This window comes from Homalodisca vitripennis, chromosome 5 (assembly GCF_021130785.1).
Source record: "Homalodisca vitripennis isolate AUS2020 chromosome 5, UT_GWSS_2.1, whole genome shotgun sequence".
Classification (NCBI taxonomy): domain Eukaryota; kingdom Metazoa; phylum Arthropoda; class Insecta; order Hemiptera; family Cicadellidae; genus Homalodisca; species Homalodisca vitripennis.
Window position 1 is genome coordinate 177619550 of NC_060211.1, and position 26501 is coordinate 177646050.

At 34.2% G+C, this 26501-nt stretch overlaps 2 protein-coding genes across 3 annotated transcripts in view; one reads left to right on the plus strand and one right to left on the minus strand.

Annotated features, from left to right (window-relative positions):
• Nucleotides 1–26501, minus strand: part of LOC124363231 (chondroadherin-like) — a 307780-nt gene that overhangs the window by 264220 nt on the left and 17059 nt on the right. The gene's annotated exons all lie outside the window — the stretch shown is intronic.
• LOC124363233 (polymerase delta-interacting protein 2-like) lies at nt 8209–11527 on the plus strand. Its single transcript, XM_046818402.1, has 2 exons — nt 8209–8417; nt 9929–11527. Exons 1-2 carry the CDS (start codon nt 8248–8250, stop codon nt 10053–10055), a joined length of 297 nt encoding a protein of 98 aa, XP_046674358.1. The 5' UTR covers nt 8209–8247; the 3' UTR covers nt 10056–11527.

Genomic DNA, 26501 nt, shown 5'->3' on the forward strand with positions numbered 1-26501 from the left:
TCAACGTGTTAGGTGCATGTCTCCGAGTCCCGCACACGTCAAGGAGCTTAAAGTGACAGAGCACCAAGGCGAATTATGGTGGCTCAACGTGTTAGGTGCATGTCTCCGAGTCCTATACACGCCAAGGAGCTCGAAGTGACAGATCACCAAGGCAAATTATGATGGCTCAACGTGTTAGGTGCATGTCTCCGAGTCCCACACACATCAAGGAGCTTGAAGAGACAGGTCACCAAGGCGAATTATGGTGGCTCAACGTGTTAGGTGCATGTCTCCGAGTCCCACACACGTCAAGGAGTTTAAAGTGACAGGTCACCAAGGCGAATTATGATGGCTCAACGTGTTAGGTGCATGTCTCCGAGTCCTATACACGCCAAGGAGCTCGAAGTGACAGATCACCAAGGCAAATTATGATGGCTCAACGTGTTAGGTGCATGTCTCCGAGTCCCACACACATCAAGGAGCTTGAAGAGACAGGTCACCAAGGCGAATTATGGTGGCTCAACGTGTTAGGTGCATGTCTCCGAGTCCCAGACCCGTCAAGGAGCTTGAATTGACAGATCACCAGGGCAAATTATGATGGCTCAACGTGTTAGGTGCATGTCTCCGAGTCCCACACACGTCAAGGTAGCAGGGTTTTCAGTCCTTGTGAGGTTGACAACTATTTTTATCGGCTGTTTTAATAAAAAATATTACAGACGATTTGAGTAATAATTGGAGGGAATCGTTGAGAAATTAATAAGGAAGGAAATTAATCACCGAGCCTGATATTCTTGCATTGATGAAGAAGAGTATGACAAAGTCCCATAAATACTAACATCAGCAGAACAACCGTCTAGACTCTAGACTGACCAACAATTATATCGGTGGAAGCTGAAGTTTAAAAAGCTTGGCACACTGTTAAATACCTTCTGAGAGTAGTGTGTCAGACGCAATTATTGTTTTGTGTACAAGTGAGAAACCTCAAATGTATGATCATACCTGTTTAAATAAAGCCTGTTAAATACCTTCTGAGAGTAGTGTGTCAGACGCAATTATTGTTTTGTGTACAAGTGAGAAACCTCAAAGGTATGATCATACCTGTTTAAATAAAGCCTGTTAAATACCTTCTGAGAGTAGTGTGTCAGACGCAATTATTGTTTTGTGTACAAGTGAGAAACCTCAAATGTATGATCATACCTGTTTAAATAAAGCCTGTTAAATACCTTCTGAGAGTAGTGTGTCAGACGCAATTATTGTTTTGTGTACAAGTGAGAAACCTCAAATGTATGATCATACCTGTTTAAATAAAGCCACGGGTTATATAAATCATTGATAACCATGGTAGAGAGATTAGGAAGTGCGGTGGATAATCAAATACTTAGATTAGACTCCATTGAGTAATAAGAGTATAGACTTATCATGATTATTAGAACTACTAATGGTGCTATCAGTGTTTTATGAAATATAACTGGTTATATTAACCATTGAGAGCCATCGTAAAGAGGTTAGGAATTACTGTGGATATTTAGGTACTTAGATCCCAGCAGTATTAGGACTTCTGGGGTATTCAGACTCGGTTCTCTCGCATACCTCTTAGATCCTTAGTCGTGGGAGTTATCCCTGCAAACTTTACTCCCTGAAGTGTATTTACATGGAACCAAAAACAAATTAAAGTAATATTTTTAACATGATTTATTTTTAAACACAAATATAAACAAGTTTTGATTATAGCATGTTACTATACACCTAGTTTGTCATAGATTCAATTAGAATGATTAAAATAAAAGTTTAGAAAAAAGAATAGTTACATACATATACATTTTAAACACCTGAACAATAACTATCAAGCTGTAGTACATGCAGAATTATTTTTATTCTTTTTTTCTTACATGTAGCAAAGGTTTTATTCTTTTTTAGATAAAAGTGTAACAGTTAGGTCTTGTGAAGGAAACATGGGGTTTTCCAGACATTTCCTATTGTTCACTGATACAATACAATCAGTAACACTAGGTTTCGATATCTGCAATCTGATCACTTTCTCAGGTGAATAGCAATCTAAGTTCTATATGGTTGAACAGTTGTAGAGACCTATTGTGACCTGTATTTTGGAATGTAGTTTTACACATTAGTGTTTAGTTTGTATTCCCTTCATCTTTAGCGAGGAGGCTACACACGACATGGCTGTAGTTGTTACATGAGTGTCACAAGGCTCTTTTACCTTGTTTTTATTTAATCTAGATTGTACTTATGTAGTAGGTTAGCCATTCACCTGAGATAACGTATTGTTACTGGATGTCTGTATATTTTAGATAAAGGTAGACTATTATTTCTTGACCTTAATGCGCCATGCGAAAAAAGCCTCTAGGCCTTATACAGCTGAAGACGGCTTATATTTCAATTTCTTTATACGGCGATAAATCATTCAACACGAATATACATTTTAGATAAAGGTTATATATTGACCTTAATGCGACATGCGAAAAAGCCTCGAGGCCTTACGTCAGACAGCTGTAGACGGCTTATATTTCCATTTATTTATACGGCGATAAATCATTCAACGCGTATATTCATTTTAAATAAATTATTCAACGCGTATAATATATACCTTTTAAATAAAACTGTATATTTCCCTTTCTTTATACGGCGATAAATCATTCAACGCGTATATCTATTTTAAATAAAAATGTATATTTCCACTTCTTTATACGGCGATAAATCATTCAACGCGTATACACCTTTTAGATAAAAGTGGATAGTTATTTCTTGACCTTAATGCGACATGCGATAAAAGCCTTGAGGTCTTACCTCACACAGCTGAAGACGGGTTGCGGCTTTTCATTTCTTTATACGGCGATAAATCGTTTAACACATTCGCACATTTTATAATAAAGACTTTATCTTTAAATAGTTTTGGATGTTAAAGAATATTTTTACTGCAAATTATACACATTTGAAGTATAACTATGTATATTGTTTTTAAATTTATGTGTACGATTTTATACTTTGTTCCAACAAAAAGTTTTTTGTGAGCGGGTCCGGGTCAGTTTTATTTTATTTTTAATCTATTTCAAGTAATGACAACATTTGTCTTAGTAGTTTTAATAATACTAGGCTACTTGTTGAAAAACAGAAATGTTATTGCATGTTCTTTTAAAATAACACTTACCTCTTCTGAGATAATTCATAGTTACTAAAAGATATTCCTATCTCCAAATCACTTAATATTTAAGGTCAAAGAACAGTGTTTAGGCGCCTGAACTCGAAGAGTGAAATTGTTTTTATAAGTACCTGAGACAAAAATCAAATTTCTCTCCAGTATTTCATGATATTTCATTAAGATAGTAACATGATATGAGTAACAATTAAACTATGTAGTCCAGGAATCGTAATGTCGAAGCCCTTAGCTTATCTGGAACAAATGATGAGACTCTTTGTAGTTAAGCAATGGAAATATGCATGTTTTATGTGCATATTATGTCAGCGTTCATTGTTAACAGCCTATGATGTTAAGAAAAATAGCTTTGGCTCTTATTTTATAACTCGCGTGTGTATGAACACTTATGTTTAGAATTAAATCAATATCTCTTATATCCTTATGTATGTAATTTTTGTGATTCAATGTTTATTTAAATTAAATTATTGTGTGCATGTGCATATATATAAAGCATACACATTTGTGTATATATATAAAACATCACGTATATGTATGTAATTACACAATAACATAAACATAATTACATACAGGATACCTATGTCTTTAGTATTTTTATTGGGCACTATTTTTTATCGTATACCATGTCTTAGTGTACAATAAACGTCAGGCGCATATTTGTGTTCAAAGTAAAGTATGAATAATTGTTTGGGCTGAGGGAACTCCCTCTTCTCATACTTATTTATAATATACTCAAAAAGGATATCACCAAAAATCATTATAGTGATTCTCAGACAATGGAGATCGAAATGTGGTTGCAGTCGCGTATACAAAGTAGTTGTTGCAACAGATGAGGTTACAGTCGCGTATAAAAAGTAGTTGTTGCAACCAGATGAGGTTACAGTAGTGTATACAAAGTAGTTTTTTGCAACAGATGAGGTTGCAGTCGCGTATAAAAAGTAGTTGTTGCAACAGATGAGGTTACAGTAGTGTATACAAAGTAGTTTTTGCAACAGATGAGGTTGCAGTAGCGTATAAAAAGTAGTTGTTGCAACAGATGAGGTTGCAGTAGTGTATACAAAGTAGTTTTTGCAACAGATGAGGTTGCAGTCGCGTATAAAAAGTAGTTGTTGCACCAGATGAGGTTACAGTAGTGTATACAAAGTAGTTGTTGCAACAGATGAGGTTGCAGTAGTGTATAAAAAGTAGTTGTTGCAACAGATGAGGTTACAGTAGTGTATACAAAGTAGTTGTTGCAACAGATGAGGTTGCAGTCGTGTATAAAAAGTAGTTGTTGCAACAGATGAGGTTGCAGTAGTGTATACAAAGTAGTTTTTGCAACAGATGAGGTTGCAGTAGTGTATAAAAAGTAGTTGTTGCAACAGATGAGGTTACAGTAGTGTATACAAAGTAGTTTTTGCAACAGATGAGGTTGCAGTCGCGTATGTATGCACCAGATGAGGTTACAGTAGTGTATACAAAGTAGTTTTTGCAACAGATGAGGTTGCAGGTTACAGTAGTGTATACAAAGTAGTTTTTGCAACAGATGAGGTTGCAGTATAAAAAGTAGTTGTTGCACCAGATGAGGTTACAGTAGTGTATACAAAGTAGTTGTTGCAACAGATGAGGTTGCAGTCGTGTATACAAAGTAGTTGTTGCAACAGATGAGGTTACAGTAGTGTATACAAAGTAGTTTTTGCAACAGATGAGGTTGCAGTCGCGTATAAAAAGTAGTTGTTGCACCAGATGAGGTTACAGTAGTGTATACAAAGTAGTTTTTTGCAACAGATGAGGTTGCAGTAGTGTATACAAAGTAGTTGTTGCAACAGATGAGGTTACAGTAGTGTATACAAAGTAGTTGTTGCAACAGATGAGGTTGCAGTCGTGTATACAAAGTAGTTGTTGCAACAGATGAGGTTACAGTAGTGTATACAAAGTAGTTGTTGCAACAGATGAGGTTGCAGTCGTGTATACAAAGTAGTTGTTGCAACAGATGAGGTTACAGTAGTGTATACAAAGTAGTTTTTGCAACAGATGAGGTTGCAGTCGCGTATACAAAGTAGTTGTTGCAACAGATGAGGTTACAGTAGTGTATACAAAGTAGTTTTTGCAACAGATGAGGTTGCAGTCGTGTATACAAAGTAGTTGTTGCAACAGATGAGGTTACAGTAGTGTATACAAAGTAGTTGTTGCAACAGATGAGGTTGCAGTAGTGTATACAAAGTAGTTGTTGCAACAGATGAGGTTACAGTAGTGTATACAAAGTAGTTGTTGCAACAGATGAGGTTGCAGTCGTGTATACAAAGTAGTTGTTGCACCAGATGAGGTTACAGTAGTGTATACAAAGTAGTTGTTGCAACAGATGAGGTTACAGTAGTGTATACAAAGTAGTTGTTGCAACAGATGAGGTTGCAGTCGTGTATACAAAGTAGTTGTTGCAACAGATGAGGTTACAGTAGTGTATACAAAGTAGTTGTTGCAACAGATGAGGTTACAGTAGTGTATACAAAGTAGTTGTTGCAACAGATGAGGTTACAGTAGAGTATACAAAGTAGTTGTTGCAACAGATGAGGTTGCAGTCGTGTATACAAAGTAGTTGTTGCACCAGAGGTTGCAGTCGCGTATACAAAGTAGTTGTTGCACCAGATGAGGTTACAGTAGTATATACAAAGTAGTTGTTGCTACAGACATTGTTACAATCTTGTATAAAACTACTTGTTACTTCCGATGTATTTACAATATCGTGTATACAAAATAGTTTTTTCGACAGATGTGGTTACAGTAGTTTATACAAAGTAGTTCCTATTATTTGTTACAATAATATAATGACAATCTTGTAATTGGTCCGTTTGATAACACAATGTAAGATAAGATTTTGTTGTATCGTAATATTTTAAACCAATTATTGATTAAACGCAATTGGAACATAACTGGAACGGAACCGAAGCTATAAATCCGACATTACAAGCCGTTATTAATTTAACCCTACAATCAGAGTGATTTCGTGTTTCCCAGTTAACTGTAGTAACTCACGCGGCTCACTGATAAGCAATTGCTACAAATATTTGCTACTGTCAGTTTGATATTTTACAATAATTCACGAAACACCAATTGTACATAGAACGCAACTGTAGTTAACAGATAATATAGGAAGGAAATAAATAAATAATTATTTATTGCGTTGGTATTCACATACAAATACATTACAATCGTTATTCTTAATATTATTCGTGTAATAAATAACTGTATAACTTCATAATTCCATAATTATACTCGAATTAAAATATTTGACAAGTAATTCTTTATACTACAATAATGTTGAGTCAGCAATGAACTCCAATATTGAGAAATAGTTTTTCGCTAGCAAGTATCGCCTCGGTTGTTTTGAATAGTTTTTCATTTCTGACCGCCTTTATGTCGGCCGGTATTTTATTAAAAACATAGCACCCGCAGGTTATGACATACTTGTCACTTGATCTATCTCCAAAGATTTCACTCATTTTATCACAAATTATTTACAAAAATATGTGTAATATACTATTATTTAGCTCATAAGTAATAACTAGCTGAAATAAACTCCAAACTATGGACTTGGAACAACAATAGAAAGTAAACAAATGTTGTGCAGGCGGGCCAGATGTCTGCTGCACAACTGTTTATGTATATCCATAGAGGATATCTATAAAAGTATGTTTGTAAAAGTATCTATCTGTAAAGTATGATTCTTCATCTTTCCAAATATACGATTTTTATCACAAGCAGATTATATTTACTCCTTCAAAAATAACATAATGCGACGCAACATAATCGGGTAGGAATTCCGGCGCTGCCACTTCTAGGGTTAAACAGTACAATTATTTTTGTATACATTTTCATAGAGCATAATCCTAATTTTGATACAGTCTTTTAAATTTTACCTCAATATTTTAGTTAAATTATTATTTTACTTATCTATTTTCTTATAATTGATCTTGTATTTTCTTTAAAAAATTATATTCTGAAAATGCTAGCCAGCATAAAAAATGGTTTAACCAGTTGTAATGTTTTTTAGTTATTAACCCTGGATCTGGCAGTTGAAATTCCTGTAATGGCAGCCTGTATTTTGCTAGTTGTGCACATCATCATTCAAACCTATGTAGAATGTTTATTATCGAAGCAAAGTATATATTTCTAACATTTATGTTTATGTATGTATTTAAGTTGATCTATTTTTCTATTTAAGTGTTTTTTGTTTTTAAAAGAAAAGTGAACGAGAAAATTCCAAAGTAAAGCATTATAAAACATTACAAAAATTTGTTTAATATACCAAATGTCCCCAAAAAAATTGTTATGTGAAACATCAATAAAATTCCACTTTCCAAAAACATTTTTTGTAAATAGTAAAATGTTGTGTTGTTACAAAGAACTACATTCAAACATTTTTTATATGATTATTATATTTGGATACTTTTAATATGTTGTAGAGAATAAGATTTCAAAAAATGTATATATATATATATATATATATATATATATATATATATATATATATATATTTATAGGTTTTTGTTGTAAAACCGGAGAAGTGGTCTTTCACTGGCTGTGCATCTCAATGGCAAGGCCATGGCTTGGCAACATTTTTTTAAATAGTTCACTAAAGAAACACTTTTAGTGCACAAAATAACATGAGATATTTATATCACTTAATGGCAAATTTCATTATAAAAAGTTTTATGTCACTAGATACAATCACAACTCTGTAATAAAATAAAAAATAACAAAATGCAAGTGACTAGTTAGAACTAGTTGTTTGGCATTATAGAAATGCCGCTAGCTGTGTTTGCAGTGGATTTCTTTCTTTGGACTGAAGAGTTTGAAACTGATGCTCTTGTTTAAGAAGAAATTGTGAACACAGTGATGTAGCCAACCTTTTTTCCAGAATGAAATTTCCCGTGTAAAAAGTAGAAGACAAATTCCATTTTTTGCATTCTGTTAAAGTGGGCAAACAGAAACGGCAAACCAATATTTTGTATTGCAACTTTATAATTTTGGTGTATACTTATTACACATTATTATTCAAATTTTTTTTGCTTGTTGAACAGTGGCGCTATTGCATCCGTCTAGAGAACCTCGGAGACATGTCTGTTCAACTGAGGGAGCGTCACTGGCGGATATTCAGTCTGTCCGGAACACTGGAGACTGTCCGAGGGAGAGGAGTGGTGGGGCAGGAGCCTGTGCTCAGTCGCAGTCTTCCTGCTTTTCAGTACAGTAGCCACGTCAGCTTGCAGGCACCGAGTGGTCACATGTGGTGAGTCATACCTCACGTTGATCAGCCAATGCACTAACGGTCTCGTATTAATCCGGCTACTAACAAGTGTTTATAGCGCTAATAATGGTTATATTGTATTGTATGTATTATATCAATGACTACATAATTATATCAAGAATATATGTATTATTTATCGGGTTATATTACATTCATGTTTGATTTTTAGCATTTTTTAATTTTAAATGAACTTTATTATTAGGTTTATGGTAACATAATTATTCAGGCAAGTGCATGAAAAAATGATATGGAGTTTAGAAATTTCATCATTGTATGTACTGTATACTGTTCAGTAGAGGAAGTGTTATACTAATTTGTAAAGTACACGATTTTTGTTTTATGTATCATCTGTTATTGAAGATTTTTATCTTTTGTTGAGCATTGGATAGTTTTCATCTAAATTTTATGGTGTAACCTCATAAAAACATTGCTTAACACATTAAATGCTTTAATTATTTAAGCTAGACTGTTAAGAGCCACCTTAAATAAACAGATATCTTAACTTGGCATAACCGTGTCTTTAACCTATCCTTCCCAGGACCTTGAGAAAAGAGGACAAAACTTGCCAAATCCAATTACCTGATTTTTATGGACATTCTTCAACCCAAGTGCTAACCACCCTACCTTAGAGCCAACTGCCCTATCCAAGAGGTAACTACTCCACCTGAGAGGAAACTGCCTTACCCAAGGGCCAACCGCCCCACCTGAGAGCCAACTGCTCTATCCGTTAGCCAACTGCCCTACCGGAGAGCCAACTACTCAACTTAGAGTAAATTTCCCTACTTGAGAGCCAACCATCTTATCTGAGGTCATAGATAGGGTACATGTTTGTCTTCTAAGGTTGGGTGATTGGAACATGTGCGTGACATATTAGGTTAGGTTTTGTTTTTCCTCAAAACTAATATATTTACCCTGGAAGGATAGGTTCAAGGTATGGGTATAATAAGTTCAGACTCACCGATTTGCCGTATTTATATTTTGCATTTGACCAAAGGATTAATTTACTTGTTCTTCTACCCACCTTTTGCTGCATGTCCTTTATTTGTTAAATGTATTCAAAGAATTCACTCACCGAATGCTGAACTTCCCTCAATCACATGGCCTAGTTTGTAAGTCCTAAACTGTAAGAACTTGGAGCTAGTTCCAGTGAAGATGACAGAGATGTCGGCTACTGAAACTTGTTGTGATGTATTATATTTAATTTATATATTTCTTGCTTTTTATTATTTTATGCAAATAGATCTTGAGTAATAAAATCAAACAGGAAGTTGAATAATACTTATTGGCTCTGTGTGTAAAAAACACATGCTTTAAAATAATTACCTTGGTAGTTATATTTTATTTATTTTGATCTAAATCAGTATATATTTTGGTAAAATTTAATTTATATTGTTTTTGTTGTTGTTTATTTTTCAACGTATTTTAAGACAGAACGTACTATGTTTATTGAAAATTACAATTAGCTTGAGTCTAAAGTGATACGACTTGTCTAGGGGCACCTTCAGGATGGAGAGAGAGGATGGGTATACATTTGATTGCAGAATTCCTCCATTCTCTCTGGAAAGTAAAGGTGATGAGACTACTTCTTCAGGGACTCCAACCAGTTCAGAATCCGAATAGTCCACGATGTAGCTGGCCTGACCATCATAATCTTTACTTCTAATTCATTTTCAATATTTATGTTTTTCAAAGGGGATCAGAAACTTTGCTCTGCCAAATCTTTTAGAATTGTATTTTTGGCATAACTTTATTGGTAACCGGATGATTTTAAAGCATTGATCGACTCGATGCTTGGCTCGAATTTAATTAACTAATTTACACGTATGGCTTGTAAGGTTAACATGTTATGACAAATTTATGCTCATCAAGTGAGAGATTCAATTCTTACTTAAATTTTATATATATATATATATGTTAACTTACCCTTGTTTTAACTGATAGTTGTTCAGGATTATAATTTAATATAGGAAGTATGTCGGGTTAGTTTTGGTTTTTTTTTATTTTGCAAAGTAACTTTGTGATTTTTAATTAAGTAAAAGGAACTATACATTATGATAATTCCTTCCAATAAAATCAGCTAAGTTCTGAATTTGACTAAATATTTTTATTATTGCTATTAACAATTAACATTGGATACCAATAGACAGACACTAAGAGTACAATTTGATACTCTTATCACAACACTATTGAAGCATACATCACATTGATTCACCAGTTTTCTCCATTGCCAACACCAGTGTTTAAAAATGCTGGAGTCCCAATTTTATTATAGAAATCCGCCAATGTTATAAAATGCCTGTGATGCTAAAAAAACTTTTAAAATGGTTGTTAAACCCTTTGGCGTTCTTAAATTTTTAGTAAACTCTGGCAATCTTAAAACTGCTGTTATGTATCGATTCGCAAAATCTGTATAAAAGCAATGAAACCGTTATTCAATATTTAATACAAACAACTTAATAATGTGTCATAATTTTCTTCATAAAATCTGTCTTTGTAATGTTTAATCAACATTTTAATGTTTTAACAAATGTATTATTTTTTTAGAATGCAAAGATTTAAAATTATAATTCCTTTATCTAGTACTTAATATTAAAAATTGTTCATGAGTTTTACTGAATCGAATTCAGTAGTATTGAATTATATTTGGGTAAAATTCATACCTGTACTGTACTGAATTAAACAGGCACAAACTCATAACTTTGTGATAGCCTCTTTCTTCCCTATGATGAATACCAGAACATATTTTTCCCCAGGAGAAACTAAGTTCATTTCGTAACTGCTAAAATGTTCAGGTCTGTCTACAATGTCTTGTCACACACATAATTCAATGTAATTGTTTTGTTTGAAAGGAATTGTTTAATTACACCCTATTATTTTGAACTAAATATAAACATTGTTTTAGCCATACATTGCTTTTAATTTAGTTGAATTGTAGTTAATTACCTAATATCCAAAATGTAATGTATAGTATTATTTAAGATTTTGTAGAAAGTTGTAAACATGTTATTTTGTTTGTTTCCCTAGATTGTTCTTGTAAATTTGCATAGAATTGTAAATAACTTGTTAAATAAAATTTTTTGAAATAATTGAACTATTGTTTGAATATGCTTATTGAAACTCCTATACCTGCGTATTGTATGTATGTATTGATGTATAATTTATGAATGCATACATAATAATACATCCATTACAACATATAAAGCCTATGAGGATCCTCAATGCCCGTTTAGTAAATTTTTATTGCAAAGCGTCAATGAAGCGAGTGAGAGACGATAAGTTCGCTCCACAGCAGCCTGGGCACTACATAAAGTGTTATCTCTTATGTAACAAGTTTAATTAAAGGTAGTGGAGCTACATTAAACAGTACTTCTGTAATTACAAGAAAAATTTTGACACAGTTAATTAAATATTAATTGAAAGCATTTTTAAGATTTACATTATGTATAATTATGTCAGTTTAAAATGAGATAAAAAATAGACTATAAACTTTCAAAATGCTTTTTTATTTGGCCAAAACTATATATTTCACTATGATTATGGTTTTTTTTGTCAATACTTATACATTATATCTTGTACTCATTTATTATGTGTTTTTAATTTAAACAAATAAGTATAAATAACTAGTTTGTTTTATTTATTTAGCGGAGTCTTCCTCATCGAAAGAGAAGACGGTTACCAATTTGAATGCAAAGTCCCACCCTTCACATTCCTGAGCCGTAAAACACCTCCATACTGCATCCATCTCCCTGCAGGAGCGCCCATCACATTTCCTCTGTCATATGTTCCTGCTGAATTTACAGAATTTTCAGTAAGACCAAAAACCCAAACTTCTAATATTTCTATAGAAGATGAGAACGTAACAGCAGAAGATTCTGTGACACCCCATGAATCCCAAATTTCTGATCCTCCTGCATACCTAAACGTCATTAAAGGAAACACTGTGAAGCCTCCTGGATTCAATCCTTTCGATAGTATTTCAGAGACTATGAACCTGATAGCAAGAAACCTTGTGATGCCTCTAGCAAATGGTTTTTTCCGTGCTCCTGGGGAACGCTTTTATCTCTCTGCAGGAAAAAATGAGCAACCCAAACTTTTCCTCCCTATTTATGAAACTCCTGAGCGCTTGTACCTCAGTGCAGGAGATTCTATGACACAACCAGATAGCAATGATTCTGAAGCCAAAGAAGATTGCATTGACTCTCCTGTAGGAGGTTCTATTAGGGAGGATGAAGCCCCAACCAACTGTATCTATCTTCCGCCAGGAGATTCTGTGAAATCTGCCAAACCTCGGCCAGAAGAACCTGTGAAATCTTCCAAACCTCTGCCTTACTCAAAATTGTCACATGAAGATGACAATTCCAATTCATCCAATGAATAAACATTATTGATAAGCTTTACTACCAAATACTCTTAATTAATTATGTAGCTTTGATAGATAAGTGTTAGCTGTTATATGAGTATTAGTTTAAAATTAAGTTTTATTGTTTTAATTTTATTGTATTGAATCAAGTCATTTATAAACTAAGTCAATGTCATCTCAGTTAAATGATTTAACTAAGTTAATGTAACTTTTTTATGGAACATAATTATTCCAGAAATGTTGTACATGTATTTGAAATTGATCATTTGCTGCACTGTGAAAATACTGCCTTAAATTTATGACTTGTACCTTTAATTTGTTTTTAAAATAGTTCTGATCAGTTCAGAGAAAATGTGTTTTAGACCTCTTATTTATTCTGAATGTGCATACAGCATTTAAGCGGTAGCTGTATTTTGTTTTTAGAAACAAATAGTCTTACTCTTAGACCTAAAATCAAGTTCATGTTTAGCTTTTGTGGTCTGACTTTTCTAATGTTTCAAATAATATTGAAAGTTTAAATTTATGGATTCACTTTTTCAGTAAAAATCAAGTGACTGAGAAGCACACAGCCAATCTTGAGGACGGCGGAAGAAGTTCGGTATTGTGTCAGGTGAAGTGTCCGTGGGTATGTTTTCCTGTGGGGATCTCGCAGTGAAAGCGAGCATAGCAAATCACCTCCATGAGATATAGCCCAGTTACCGTTAACACACCCAGACGCCTGAGCATCCAGGCAAGAGTTCCGCTTTTTTAAACAGCTATGATAGGAATCGCTCTCTTTTGAAAGATGAAGAGTCGCTCTAAGACTGAGGATGATGCTGCACTCCACAGTGGAATACAGTATCTCAGTCTTGATTCTATCAAAGAGCAGTAAATCATTTTGTGCGGTTTTTTGTTTCTGTGGAAAGCGAATGACCTCAGAACAAAGAGACGGATGACGAGATCCTGTTTGCAGAGAGAATCAATTTGAGGTACCCAGGCAAAATATTTATCAATTACTACATTCAAATACCTTTAGTTTTCTACCTCAGGAATAGGGGTATCTTTTGTTAGGAATATGTGAGGGGAGATACTATCATTCTTCCTCTTGTTAGAAATGTAATGAGCTGGATATTTTTAGAGCTTATACTCAAGGATGACTGTCCTAAATACTCACGTACACCCGACAACTAGGCAGTAGATGCTGTCTCAGTAAACTCAATGTTATTTCCTCTAAAGCACATAGTCGATGTCATCAGCGTACAGCGTGATACTACCCCAGTCAATACATTGTGTACACAGTGAAAATGATGGGACCGAGCACAGAACCCTGGGGAACCCTGCATTAACACGCCGATACTCAGACGACTCCACATTGATAGATACCTTCTAAAGTCCGTCAGAGAGGAAAAACTTGAGAAAAAGAGATGAAATACCTCTAAAACCCATTTCTCAAACTCAAATATCAAGTTTAATACGTGTACATTTATTTAAAACCCTTGTTTAAGTCTTCAGAACACGCAATGTTAATAGTGATTAGCCTATTATCTGTCATATATAAATATTTAGATTGAGCAACGAGAAGGAGAATGTGTGAAATTTTAAAATTATAAATTGTGTAATGTACCAGTAAAAAAACCAACGTTAAAGTTATTTTAAATAAGAACTGTAAAAATGAGTAAAAACATTTCACGTAGGTACTACGCTTAGCTTTTAGAAGTAAAGGCACCTAATCTGTTAGTTACCGCTTTGCTATTTCTGCTCTGATTTACAAGATTTATGTACGTGACATGTGTCTATCAGTATAAATAATAACTTCTACGTATTAGTTTCTGCTTGTAGGAGAAATATCCCAATATTACCGACTTGCTATTTCTGCTCATATTTACAAGATTTATTTACGTGACATGTATCTATCAGTATAATGAACTTCTACGTATTAGTTTCTCCTTGTAGGAGAAAATTCTACAAAGAATTTCTGCACATTAAGTTTAAAAAAGTCTCCTAATATGGTCTTATCAAAGTCCTTGAATTGTTTTGACCATCTCATACAACACAACGAGTTGGTATCCGATGGCATTCCAATTGATTTGAGGCAGAGGCTCTTGAAGCATATTATTCAGCAGGTAGGCTCAATTTCTCTCTTGTCTGCAGCTGGATGTAAAATTCTAGCCACTAAATTCGATAGAGTAACGTTAGAGGGATCTAGTGTGTGCTATTCTTTTTGTTTTCGTAATGTCTTATAAGTAGGATTTCACTTGTTAAGGGTTCCTTTTTAAACATTTTGACTTACCCCTCTGCCATCCCATTTATCAAGGGGCTGTAAAAAAGTTACATCTTATTTACATACCTGAATGTAAATCACTTAATCTCTGTACATAAGAAATTTAATAGGGACAGAGGTACTCTTATAACACCCACTATTTACTAATTCATATTGAAAATTTATTTAAGCAAGAAGTCAATAATTTCAATCATTCTTTTACTGTTTTCATTTTATAACCAAAAGATATAATTTGTATAAATGGGAATTTCATTACTGTATTGGGTTTTGCAAACAAACTACAGAGTTGATTGAGTTTCGTTGAATAAATAGTATCACTGATGCAGTTTGTGTACAATGTCAATAACTAAACACGGATGATTGAATGTCACGAGATGTGCATGGATAGTGGAGTGTTGTTCTATGTTCTGAGTTAACGCGTCAACTGATCCTAAACACCCGGATTTAAATGTGGTCAGTGTATGCATTGTTAAACGGTTAATATACAATTGGCAACACCATAGACAGTGGTCCGACGTGTGTTAAATACCGGGGATGAGAAGTTATCAACAACAAAGCCAAGCCATGCCGCTTAGTCTAAACCACATCCATATAGCTATTTTAATTGGCAACAACACAGAAAGTGGCCCGGCGTGTGTTGAGTAAAGTGAATGGGTAGAATGAACACCAAAGCCAAGCCGTGCTGCTTGGTCTAAACCACATCCATATTGTCACTTAAAATTTACAACACAGACAGTGGTCTGACGTGCATTAAATATAATGAATGAGAAGTTATCAAATTTCTTTTAAAGGTAGAAACTTAAATAAAAAAAAATAAATAAAAACTGCCGAGACACGAGATATTAAGAATAAATAAATGAATACGAAAAACTTTAAAAAAAGTCCTTTTTAAAACACAAACACAATCATGATATAGAAGCTTACTGTCGCGGTAAAATGACATACCAAGATTGTAGTGGTCACTGTGACTGTACAGAAATAAAGTTTCACGAAAAATTTCACGCCGATAGTTCACTTCGTTCTCAAGTAGACAGAAATATAGACAGAGAGATAGCAATGAAACTTTCCAGCTTCCTAGTCAAATTAAGCCAAGCTTATTCACCACAACTAACTGGATAAAGTTTACATATATATATATATATACTCGTATATATAAAACACTATATTGTGCATTTAAAAGTAATCGTTTTAATGTACCAACTATCTAAATTGTTAGGCAGCTTTAGTAAAAGTACAGACCTTTAAAATTACTACAAAACTAACTGGATAAAGTTCGTACTGTAAGGTCAATTCTTTTTCGAGATCTCTTACGGGCAAACATTCAGACAGGAATAAAACCAATTTTCTTCAGCCACTCGAGTGATAGTGACAATTATTTATGCACGCTAAATTACATATCCACCATTACTTATTCGTTATCAAAATTAAATGTTATAAGTAAACACTATAACTAATTTAGTACGTAATTGAATACTGTTTGCAATGCCAAAACCATGTTTATTCAAATTGTTTCTTTAAAGCATACAGTTTATATAGACTATCAGAATAAAAATATCTTTTAAATTGGCCATGATAAATAGTTATTTATTATAACATGAACTTATTAATTGTTTTTATAGAATACTTTAAGGTAATTTACATACACTGTATTGTCGGAGAGAAATGGTAAGGTTTGTTCTGTTAATACCACGCCGAGGGTCCGTGAATAAACTGTCGCTGAACAAAAGGAAATCCAGTCATTATATATGTATGTGGTTTAATAGGCTCTAAGACACTTGGAAGGTTTAACGACAGAAGAAAACAAAAGATTCTCGGCTTCTGTTTAAACAACCATCGCACCCTCATGCTATTGTTTAGTTCACAAAGACTGTCACCACCAAATATTATACATATCCCCGAAATATATCTACAAATATATTCCTATGTTCTTTTAAAATATCTAAACTTAATGATAAATCATTAGTTTTTAGTGATTATTACGTTCACAAATCTTTTAAAATAAGGTATGTTTATTCTCAGGACACCGTTAGAGACATTACATAGTGTACCTTACAAACACCTGTGGAGGGGATGACATGCCTCATGTGACGTACAATACCCACTGACATCTGATGTGCTGCCAAAGCACGACTGAGTCAATGAATCTATCCACAATAGTGGTGACCCGATAGATATGTTTATTCTCAGGACACCGTTAGAGACATTACATAGTGTAACTTACAAACACCTGTGGAGGGGATGACATGCCTCATGTAACGTACAATACCCACTGATATCTGATGTGCTGCCAAAGCACGACTGAGTCAATGAATCCCTCCACAATAGTGGTGACCCGATAGATATGTTTATTCTCAGGACACCGTTAGAGACATTACATAGTGTAACTTACAAACACCTGTGGAGGGGATGACATGCCTCACGTGACGTACAATACCCACTGACATCTGATGTGCTGCCAAAGCACGACTGAGTCAATGAATCTATCCACAATAGTGGTGACCCGATAGATATGTTTTATTTCTCAGGACACCGTTAGAGACATTACATAGTGTAACTTACAAACACCTGTGGAGGGGATGACATGCCTCATGTGACGTACAATACCCACTGACATCTGATGTGCTGCCAAAGCACGACTGAGTCAATGAATCCCTCCACAATAGTGGTGACCATGTAATTATTCTCCTAGGACACCGTTAGAGACATTACATAGTGTAACTTACAAACACCTGTGGAGGGGATGACATGCCTCATGTGACGTACAATACCCACTGACATCTGATGTGCTGCCCAAGCATGACTGAGACAATGAATTCCTCCACGATGGTTGCCGTGTAATTATCTCCTAGAATCTCAGTTACGGTACACAATTATATCACTAGCTAAGGTAAACAGCAGTGACATAACGCTGATGTGCTGCCAAAGCACGACTGAGTCAATGGATCCCTCCACAGTGGTTACCATGTAGTTATCTCCTAGAATCTCAGTTACGGTACACAATTATATCACTAGCTAAGGTAAACAGCAGTGTCAAAATGCTGATGTGCTGCCCAAGCATGACTGAGACAATGAATCCCTCCACAGTGGTTACCATGTAATTATCTCCTAGAATCTCAGTTACGGTACACAATTATATCACTAGCTAAGGTAAACAGCAGTGACATAATGCTGATGTGCTGCCAAAGCACGACTGAGTCAATGAATCCCTCCACAGTGGTTACCATGTAATTATCTCCTAGAATCTCAGTTACGGTACACAATTATATCACTAGCTAAGGTAAACAGCAGTGACATAATGCTGATGTGCTGCCAAAGCACGACTGAGTCAATGAATCCCTCCACAGTTGTTACCGTGTAATTATCTCCTAGAATCTCAGTTACGGTACACAATTATATCACTAGCTAAGGTAAACAGCAGTGACATAACGCTGATGTGCTGCCAAAGCACGACTGAGTCAATGAATCCCTCCACAGTTGTTACCGTGTAATTATCTCCTAGAATCTCAGTTACGGTACACAATTATATCACTAGCTAAGGTAAACAGCAGTGACATAACGCTGATGTGCTGCCAAAGCACGACTGAGTCAATGAATCCCTCCACAGTGGTTACCATGTAATTGTCTCTTAGAATCTAAGTTACGGTACACAATTATATCACTAGCTAAGGTAAACAGCAGTGACATACTGCTGATGTGCTGCCAAAGCACGACTGAGTCAATGAATCCCTCCACAGTGGTTACCATGTAATTGTCTCCTAGAATCTAAGTTACGGTACACAATTATATAACTATGTAAGGTAAACAGCAGTGACAAAATGCTGATGTGCTGCCCAAGCATGACTGAGTCAATGAATCCCTCCACAGTGGTTACCATGTAATTATCTCCAAGAATCTCAGTTACGGTACACAATTATATCACTAGCTAAGGTAAACAGCAGTTACATAATGCTGATGTGCTGCCAAAGCACGACTGAGTCAATGAATCCCTCCACAGTGGTTACCGTGTAATTATCTCCCAGAATCTCAGTTACGGTACACAATTATATCACTAGCTAAGGTAAACAGCAGTGACATAACGCTGATGTGCTGCCAAAACACGACTGAGTCAATGAATCTATCCACAATAATGGTGACCCGATACTTCTCTTAGAGAATCTCAGTTACACAATCACAATATTAAGAAGCTACCTTTCAACTACGTAATAGGATTAGAGGACAACATCTCTCCCCATCAGTCATACAGTGCGCGTGTAGTGTCGAATGTTGTAGGGCTTCCGTACACAAACTCTCTAACAGCTAAACTCTAACTGTGGTAATTACGCTTTTCTGATTATCAGATAATAATATATACTTTGCTATATATAAACCTACAAAATAAATTAGAAACATAAACTAAATAGCTTGTTCTTTTAAATTTAGGTACCACAAATTACTGCCTTGTAGTATTTAAGAAATAAATGTAATGATGATATTTAATTTATTAAAAAGTTCCTTAATTAATATACACAATAAATTTGGGTGCATATTAATTGCTGTCATAATTGAGACATACTGGGGCCGGAATATACCAATTCTCAATATTGTATACGTCAAAACATCGAAATATATTTTATGCAACTAATTTGAATAATGCTTATATGCGTAAAAAATTGATGCTTGAATTTAAATGGTTCAATATATAAATGAAATAGAAACAGATATAAAATTTACTCACTCAAGTACTATCGCCTACGCTCAGAAATTAAATTTAGGTGGTCAAATAACTTTTTACAAAATTAGTTTTTAAGAAAGAAAGACTTTGTATGTCTCTAGCAGTTGTCTATGCTGAACAGAGAGAACATTTCATAATGTTTAACCATTAAAAGCGATTACATTTTTATAGACAATGCAAATACCTCACATCTACTTCAAAGTCACATTTCAAAACAAAATTATTTCATCTGTTTCGTATATCCCAGCAAATAGAGAGCTCTCACTAAGGTGAATATAGCTCTAGTACTATTTTCTTTTTTATGTATTTTATTAATGTTAACATTTGGCTGCAGATTAGCTTTTTTTCCGTTCAGTATGTCTTGACAGTGAGTAGTTCTTATATAATTGAGTCAACGTCACAGTAACTATGGATTTAATTAACGTTAACATTTGGCTGCAGATTACCTTTTTCCGTTGAGTATGTCTCGACAGTTAGTAGTTCTCATAATAATGAGTCAACGTCACAGTAATTATGGATTTAATTAATGTTAACATTTGGCTGCAGATTAGCTTTTTCCGTTCAGTATGTCTCGGCAGTTAGTAGTTCTCATATTAATGAGTTAACGTCACAGTAATTATGGATTTAATTAATGTTAACATTTGGCTGCAGATTAGCTTTTTCCGTTCAGTATGTCTCGGCAGTTAGTAGTTCCCATATTAATGAGTCAACGTCACAATAATTATGGATTTATTTAATGTTAACAATTGCCTGTAGATTAGCTTTTTCCGTTCAGTATGTCTCGGCAGTTAGTATTTCTCATATTAATGAGTCAACGTCACAGTAATTATGGATTTATTTAATGTTAACAATTGGTTGCAGATTAGCTTTTTCCGTTCAGTATGTCTCGGCAGTTAGTAGTTCCCATATTTAATGAGTCAACGTCACAGTAATTATGGATTAACATTTGGCTGCAGATTAGCTTTTTCTGTTCAGTATATCTCAGCAGTTAGTAGTTCTCATATTAATGAGTCAACGTCACAGTAATTATGGATTTAATTAATGTTAACATTTGGCTGCAGATTAGCTTTTTCCGTTCAGTATGTCTCGGCAGTTAGTAGTTCTCATATTATTGAGTCAACGTCACAGTAATTATGGAATTTAATTAATGTTAACATTTGGCTGCAGATTAGCTGTTTCCCTTCAGTATGTCTCGGCAGTTAGTAGTTCTCATATTAATGAGTTAACGTCACAGTAATTATGGATTTAATTAATGTTAACATTTGGCTGCAGATTAGCTTTTTCCGTTCAGTATGTCTCGGCAGTTAGTAGTTCTCATATTAATGAGTCAACGTCACAGTAATTATGGATTTAATTAATGTTAACATTTGGCTGCAGATTAGCTTTTTCCGTTCAGTATGTCTCGGCAGTTAGTAGTTCTCATATTAATTGAGTCAACGTCACAGTAATTATGAATTTAATTAATGTTAACATTTGGCTGCAGATTAGCTGTTTCCCTTCAGTATGTCTCGGCAGTTAGTAGTTCTCATATTAATGAGTTAACGTCACAGTAATTATGGATTTAATTAATGTTAACATTTGGCTGCAGATTAGCTTTTTCCGTTCAGTATGTCTCGGCAGTTAGTAGTTCTCATATTAATGAGTTAAACGTCACAGTAATTATGGATTTAATTAATGTTAACATTTGGCTGCAGATTAGCTTTTTCCGTTCAGTATGTCTCGGCAGTTAGTAGTTCTCATATTAATGAGTTAACGTCACAGTAATTATGGATTTAATTAATGTTAACATTTGGCTGCAGATTAGCTTTTTCCGTTCAGTATGTCTCGGCAGTTAGTAGTTCCCATATTAATGAGTCAACGTAACAATAATTATGGATTTATTTAATGTTAACAATTGCCTGTAGATTAGCTTTTTCCGTTCAGTATGTCTCGGCAGTTAGTATTTCTCATATTAATGAGTCAACGTCACAGTAATTATGGATTTATTTAATGTTAACAATTGGTTGCAGATTAGCTTTTTCCGTTCAGTATGTCTCGGCAGTTAGTAGTTCCCATATTTAATGAGTCAACGTCACAGTAATTATGGATTAACATTTGGCTGCAGATTAGCTTTTTCTGTTCAGTATATCTCAGCAGTTAGTAGTTCTCATATTAATGAGTCAACGTCACAGTAATTATGGATTTAATTAATGTTAACATTTGGATGCAGATTAGCTTTTTTCCGTTCAGTATGTCTCGGCAGTTAGTAGTTCTCATATTTAATGAGTCAACGTCACAGTAATTATGGATTTAATTAATGTTAACATTTGGCTGCAGATTAGCTTTTTCCGTTCAGTATGTCTCGGCAGTTAGTAGTTCTCATATTAATGAGTTAACGTCACAGTAATTATGAATTTAATTAATGTTAACATTTGGCTGCAGATTAGCTTTTTCCGTTCAGTATGTCTCGGCAGTTAGTAGTTCTCATATTAATGAGTTAACGTCACAGTAATTATGGATTTAATTAATGTTAACATTTTGGCTGCAGATTAGCTGTTTCCCTTCAGTATGTCCTCGGCAGTTAGTAGTTCTCATATTAATGAGTTTAACGTCACAGTAATTATGGATTTTAATTAATGTTAACATTTGGCTGCAGATTAGCTTTTTCCGTTCAGTATGTCTCGGCAGTTAGTAGTTCTCATATTAATGAGTCAACGTCACAGTAATTATGGATTTAATTAATGTTAACATTTGGCTGCAGATTAGCTTTTTCCGTTCAGTATGTCTCGGCAGTTAGTAGTTCTCATATTATTGAGTCAACGTCACAGTAATTATGAATTTAATTAATGTTAACATTTGGCTGCAGATTTAGCTGTTTCCCTTCAGTATGTCTCGGCAGTTAGTAGTTCTCATATTAATGAGTTAACGTCACAGTAATTATGGATTTAATTAATGTTAACATTTGGCTGCAGATTAGCTTTTTCCGTTCAGTATGTCTCGGCAGTTAGTAGTTCTCATATTAATGAGTTAACGTCACAGTAATTATGGATTTAATTAATGTTAACATTTGGCTGCAGATTAGCTTTTTCCGTTCAGTATGTCTCGGCAGTTAGTAGTTCTCATATTAATGAGTTAACGTCACAGTAATTATGAATTTAATTAATGTTAACATTTGGCTGCAGATTAGCTTTTTCCGTTCAGTAATGTCTCGGCAGTTAGTTAGTTCTCATATTAATGAGTTAACGTCACAGTAATTATGAATTTAATTAATGTTAACATTTGGCTGCAGATTAGCTTTTTCCGTTCAGTATGTCTCGGCAGTTAGTAGTTCTCATATTAATGAGTTAACGTCACAGTAATTATGGATTTAATTAATGTTAACATTTGGCTGCAGATTAGCTTTTTTCCGTTCGGTATGTCTCGGCAGTTAGTAGTTCCCATATTAATGAGTCAACGTCACAATAATTATGGATTTATTTAATGTTAACAATTGCCTGTAGATTAGCTTTTTTCCGTTCAGTAATGTCTCGGCAGTTAGTATTTCTCATATTAATGAGTCAACGTCACAGTAATTATGGATTTATTTAATGTTTAAACAATTGGTTGCAGATTAGCTTTTTCCGTTCAGTATGTCTCGGCAGTTAGTAGTTCCCATATTTAATGAGTCAACGTCACAGTAATTATGGATTAACATTTGGCTGCAGATTAGCTTTTTCTGTTCAGTATATCTCAGCAGTTAGTAGTTCTCATATTAATGAGTCAACGTCACAGTAATTATGGATTTAATTAATGTTAACATTTGGATGCAGATTAGCTTTTTTTTTCCGTTCAGTATGTCTCGGCAGTTAGTAGTTCTCATATTTAATGAGTCAACGTCACAGTAATTATGGATTTAATTAATGTTAACATTTGGCTGCAGATTAGCTTTTTCCGTTCAGTATGTCTCGGCAGTTAGTAGTTCTCATATTAATGAGTTAACGTCACAGTAATTATGAATTTAATTAATGTTAACATTTGGCTGCAGATTAGCTTTTTCCGTTCAGTATGTCTCGGCAGTTAGTAGTTCTCATATTAATGAGTTAACGTCCACAGTAATTATGGATTTAATTAATGTTAACCATTTGGCTGCAGATTAGCTTTTTCCGTTCAGTATGTCTCGGCAGTTAGTAGTTCTCATATTAATGAGTTAACGTCACAGTAATTATGGATTTAATTAATGTTAACATTTGGCTGCAGATTAGCTTTTTTCCGTTCAGTATGTCTCGGCAGTTAGTAGTTCCCATATTAATGAGTCAACGTCACAATAATTATGGATTTATTTAATGTTAACTCAATTGCCTTGTAGATTAGCTTTTTCCGTTCAGTATGTCTCGGCAGTTAGTATTTCTCATATTAATGAGTCAACGTCACAGTAATTATGGATTTATTTAATGTTAACAATTGGTTGCAGATTAGCTTTTTCCGTTCAGTATGTCTCGGCAGTTAGTAGTTCCCATATTTAATGAGTCAACGTCACAGTAATTATGGATTAACATTTGGCTGCAGATTAGCTTTTTCTGTTCAGTATATCTCAGCAGTTAGTATTTCTCATATTTAATGAGTCAACGTCACAGTAATTATGGATTTAATTAATGTTAACATTTGGATGCAGATTAGCTTTTTCCGTTCAGTATGTCTCGGCAGTTAGTAGTTCTCATATTTAATGAGTCAACGTCACAGTAATTATGGATTTAATTAATGTTAACATTTGGCTGCAGATTAGCTTTTTCCGTTTCAGTATATCATCGGCAGTTAGTAGTTCTCATATTAATGAGTCAACGTCACAATAATTATGGATTTAATTAATGTTAACATTTGGCTGCAGATTAGCTTTTTTTCCGTTCAGTATGTTTTTGACAGTGAGTAGTTCTTATATAATTGAGTCAACGTCACAGCAATTATGGATTTAATTAATGTTAACATTTGGCTGCAGATTAGCTTTTTCGTTCAGTATGTCTCGGCAGTTAGTAGTTATAGTAATGAGTTAACGTCACAGTAATTATGGATTTAATTAATGTTAACATTTGGCTGCAGATTAGCTTTTTCCGTTCAGTATGTCTCAGCAGGTAGTATTTTTCGTACCACTTAGTCAAGGTCACAGTAATGGTAGCTTGTACTACCATTTTCATTTCGCTTTCAGATTAGTTCTTAAGATATAAGTTTCAGAATTTAAAGTACTATAGCAAACTTACCTCGCTGACTAATAGTAGTATTTTGGACCAATAGGCCTAATAATTATATTACCCTAATTTACAGTTTCATCGTAACAACTGCACACAAACTAGATGTTTTACTAAGTATAAGACCAATTTAATTGATAATAATAACGTTATTATCTCAAAATAAATTTTTAATTTTCTTTCGATTATATTGTTGAATATGCCTTTGTACCCAAACAGCATCCCAATACATGTGATTTATAGAAAATAAAATGTATTGCACATAAAAATTCTTTAAAATCAATGGAAATTAAAAAAAATGGTGATATTAAAATGTCCCAGACCTTATGTGTTATGTTCATTTTGGAGATGGCTATATACAATTTTGTTCTTTTCTAAAGAAAGAAAGTTTCCGCAGTAATCGAAATAACTTGAACCGGAAAAATTCACTATTAGTAGCTATTATAACGCCAATCGATTTGCGATTTGAAGTATTCAGTCATTAAACCCATTTTCACTTAATAATTAGCAGTCTATAGCATAACCGAGTTTTAATTTTCAAAAGGAATTAATTTTTTAAGGAATTAATACAGGATATGATATATATTTTGTTTTAAAAAAGGGTTGATATTTGTGAGTATTTTACTGATATGAGTATTCTATATTTATCAAGAAACACATAAAGTAAATAAATTGAAGACATTAAGAACAATAAACATTACAATGAACTGAAGTTCTTTGGTTTTTTTTTCAACGAAAGGAAACAAAAGATCCTGAGTCAATGTCACCAGTTGATGTCGGAGGCTTAGATGTGGCCAATTTGTTGTGCATAACTTTTCACAAAAGCTTATTCTCCCGTATAAGCACGTAGAAAAACTTACCCATATATTTTATACAGTATATAAACTAAAATAATACGATATTACCCATAGGTTTTGCAAACAAAATCATATACAGGTATATTATTCAATACACTTCTATTATATTTCATTCAGATTTTTATTCTAATTTATGTAATTAGATGTTTAAATGTTGTTCTATTATACTAGCAACTTACACTCAGCTGTTAGTTCGATATCATGTTAAGATTCATTTATTCGCCTGCAAGTGGTTTAGAAAATAATAAGGTAATTAGGAACTAGAGTTTGCAGCCGTCGTCTTCAAACTCATGTTCACTAAGTGACTGCCGCTTCATGTATACAACCGGTTACGCCACACACAACAGTATTGAGGATGCTTTACGACTGACAGGCTGTAGGTAATGAGCCCCCTATACCTGTAGCTTGAGTTACCTTACTGTGGCAATACTTCTGTTTAGTCTGCCGCAGCTTCTTTGTGTATACAATCGGTTACGCCACACACAACAGTATTGAGGATGCTTTACGACTGACAGGCTGTAGGTAATGAGCCCCCTATACCTGTAGCTTGAGTTACCTTACTGTGGCAATACTTCTGTTTAGTCTGCCGCAGCTTCTTTGTGTATACAATCGGTTATGCCACACACAACAGTATTGAGGATGCTTTACGACTGACAGGCTGTAGGTAATGAGCCCCCTAT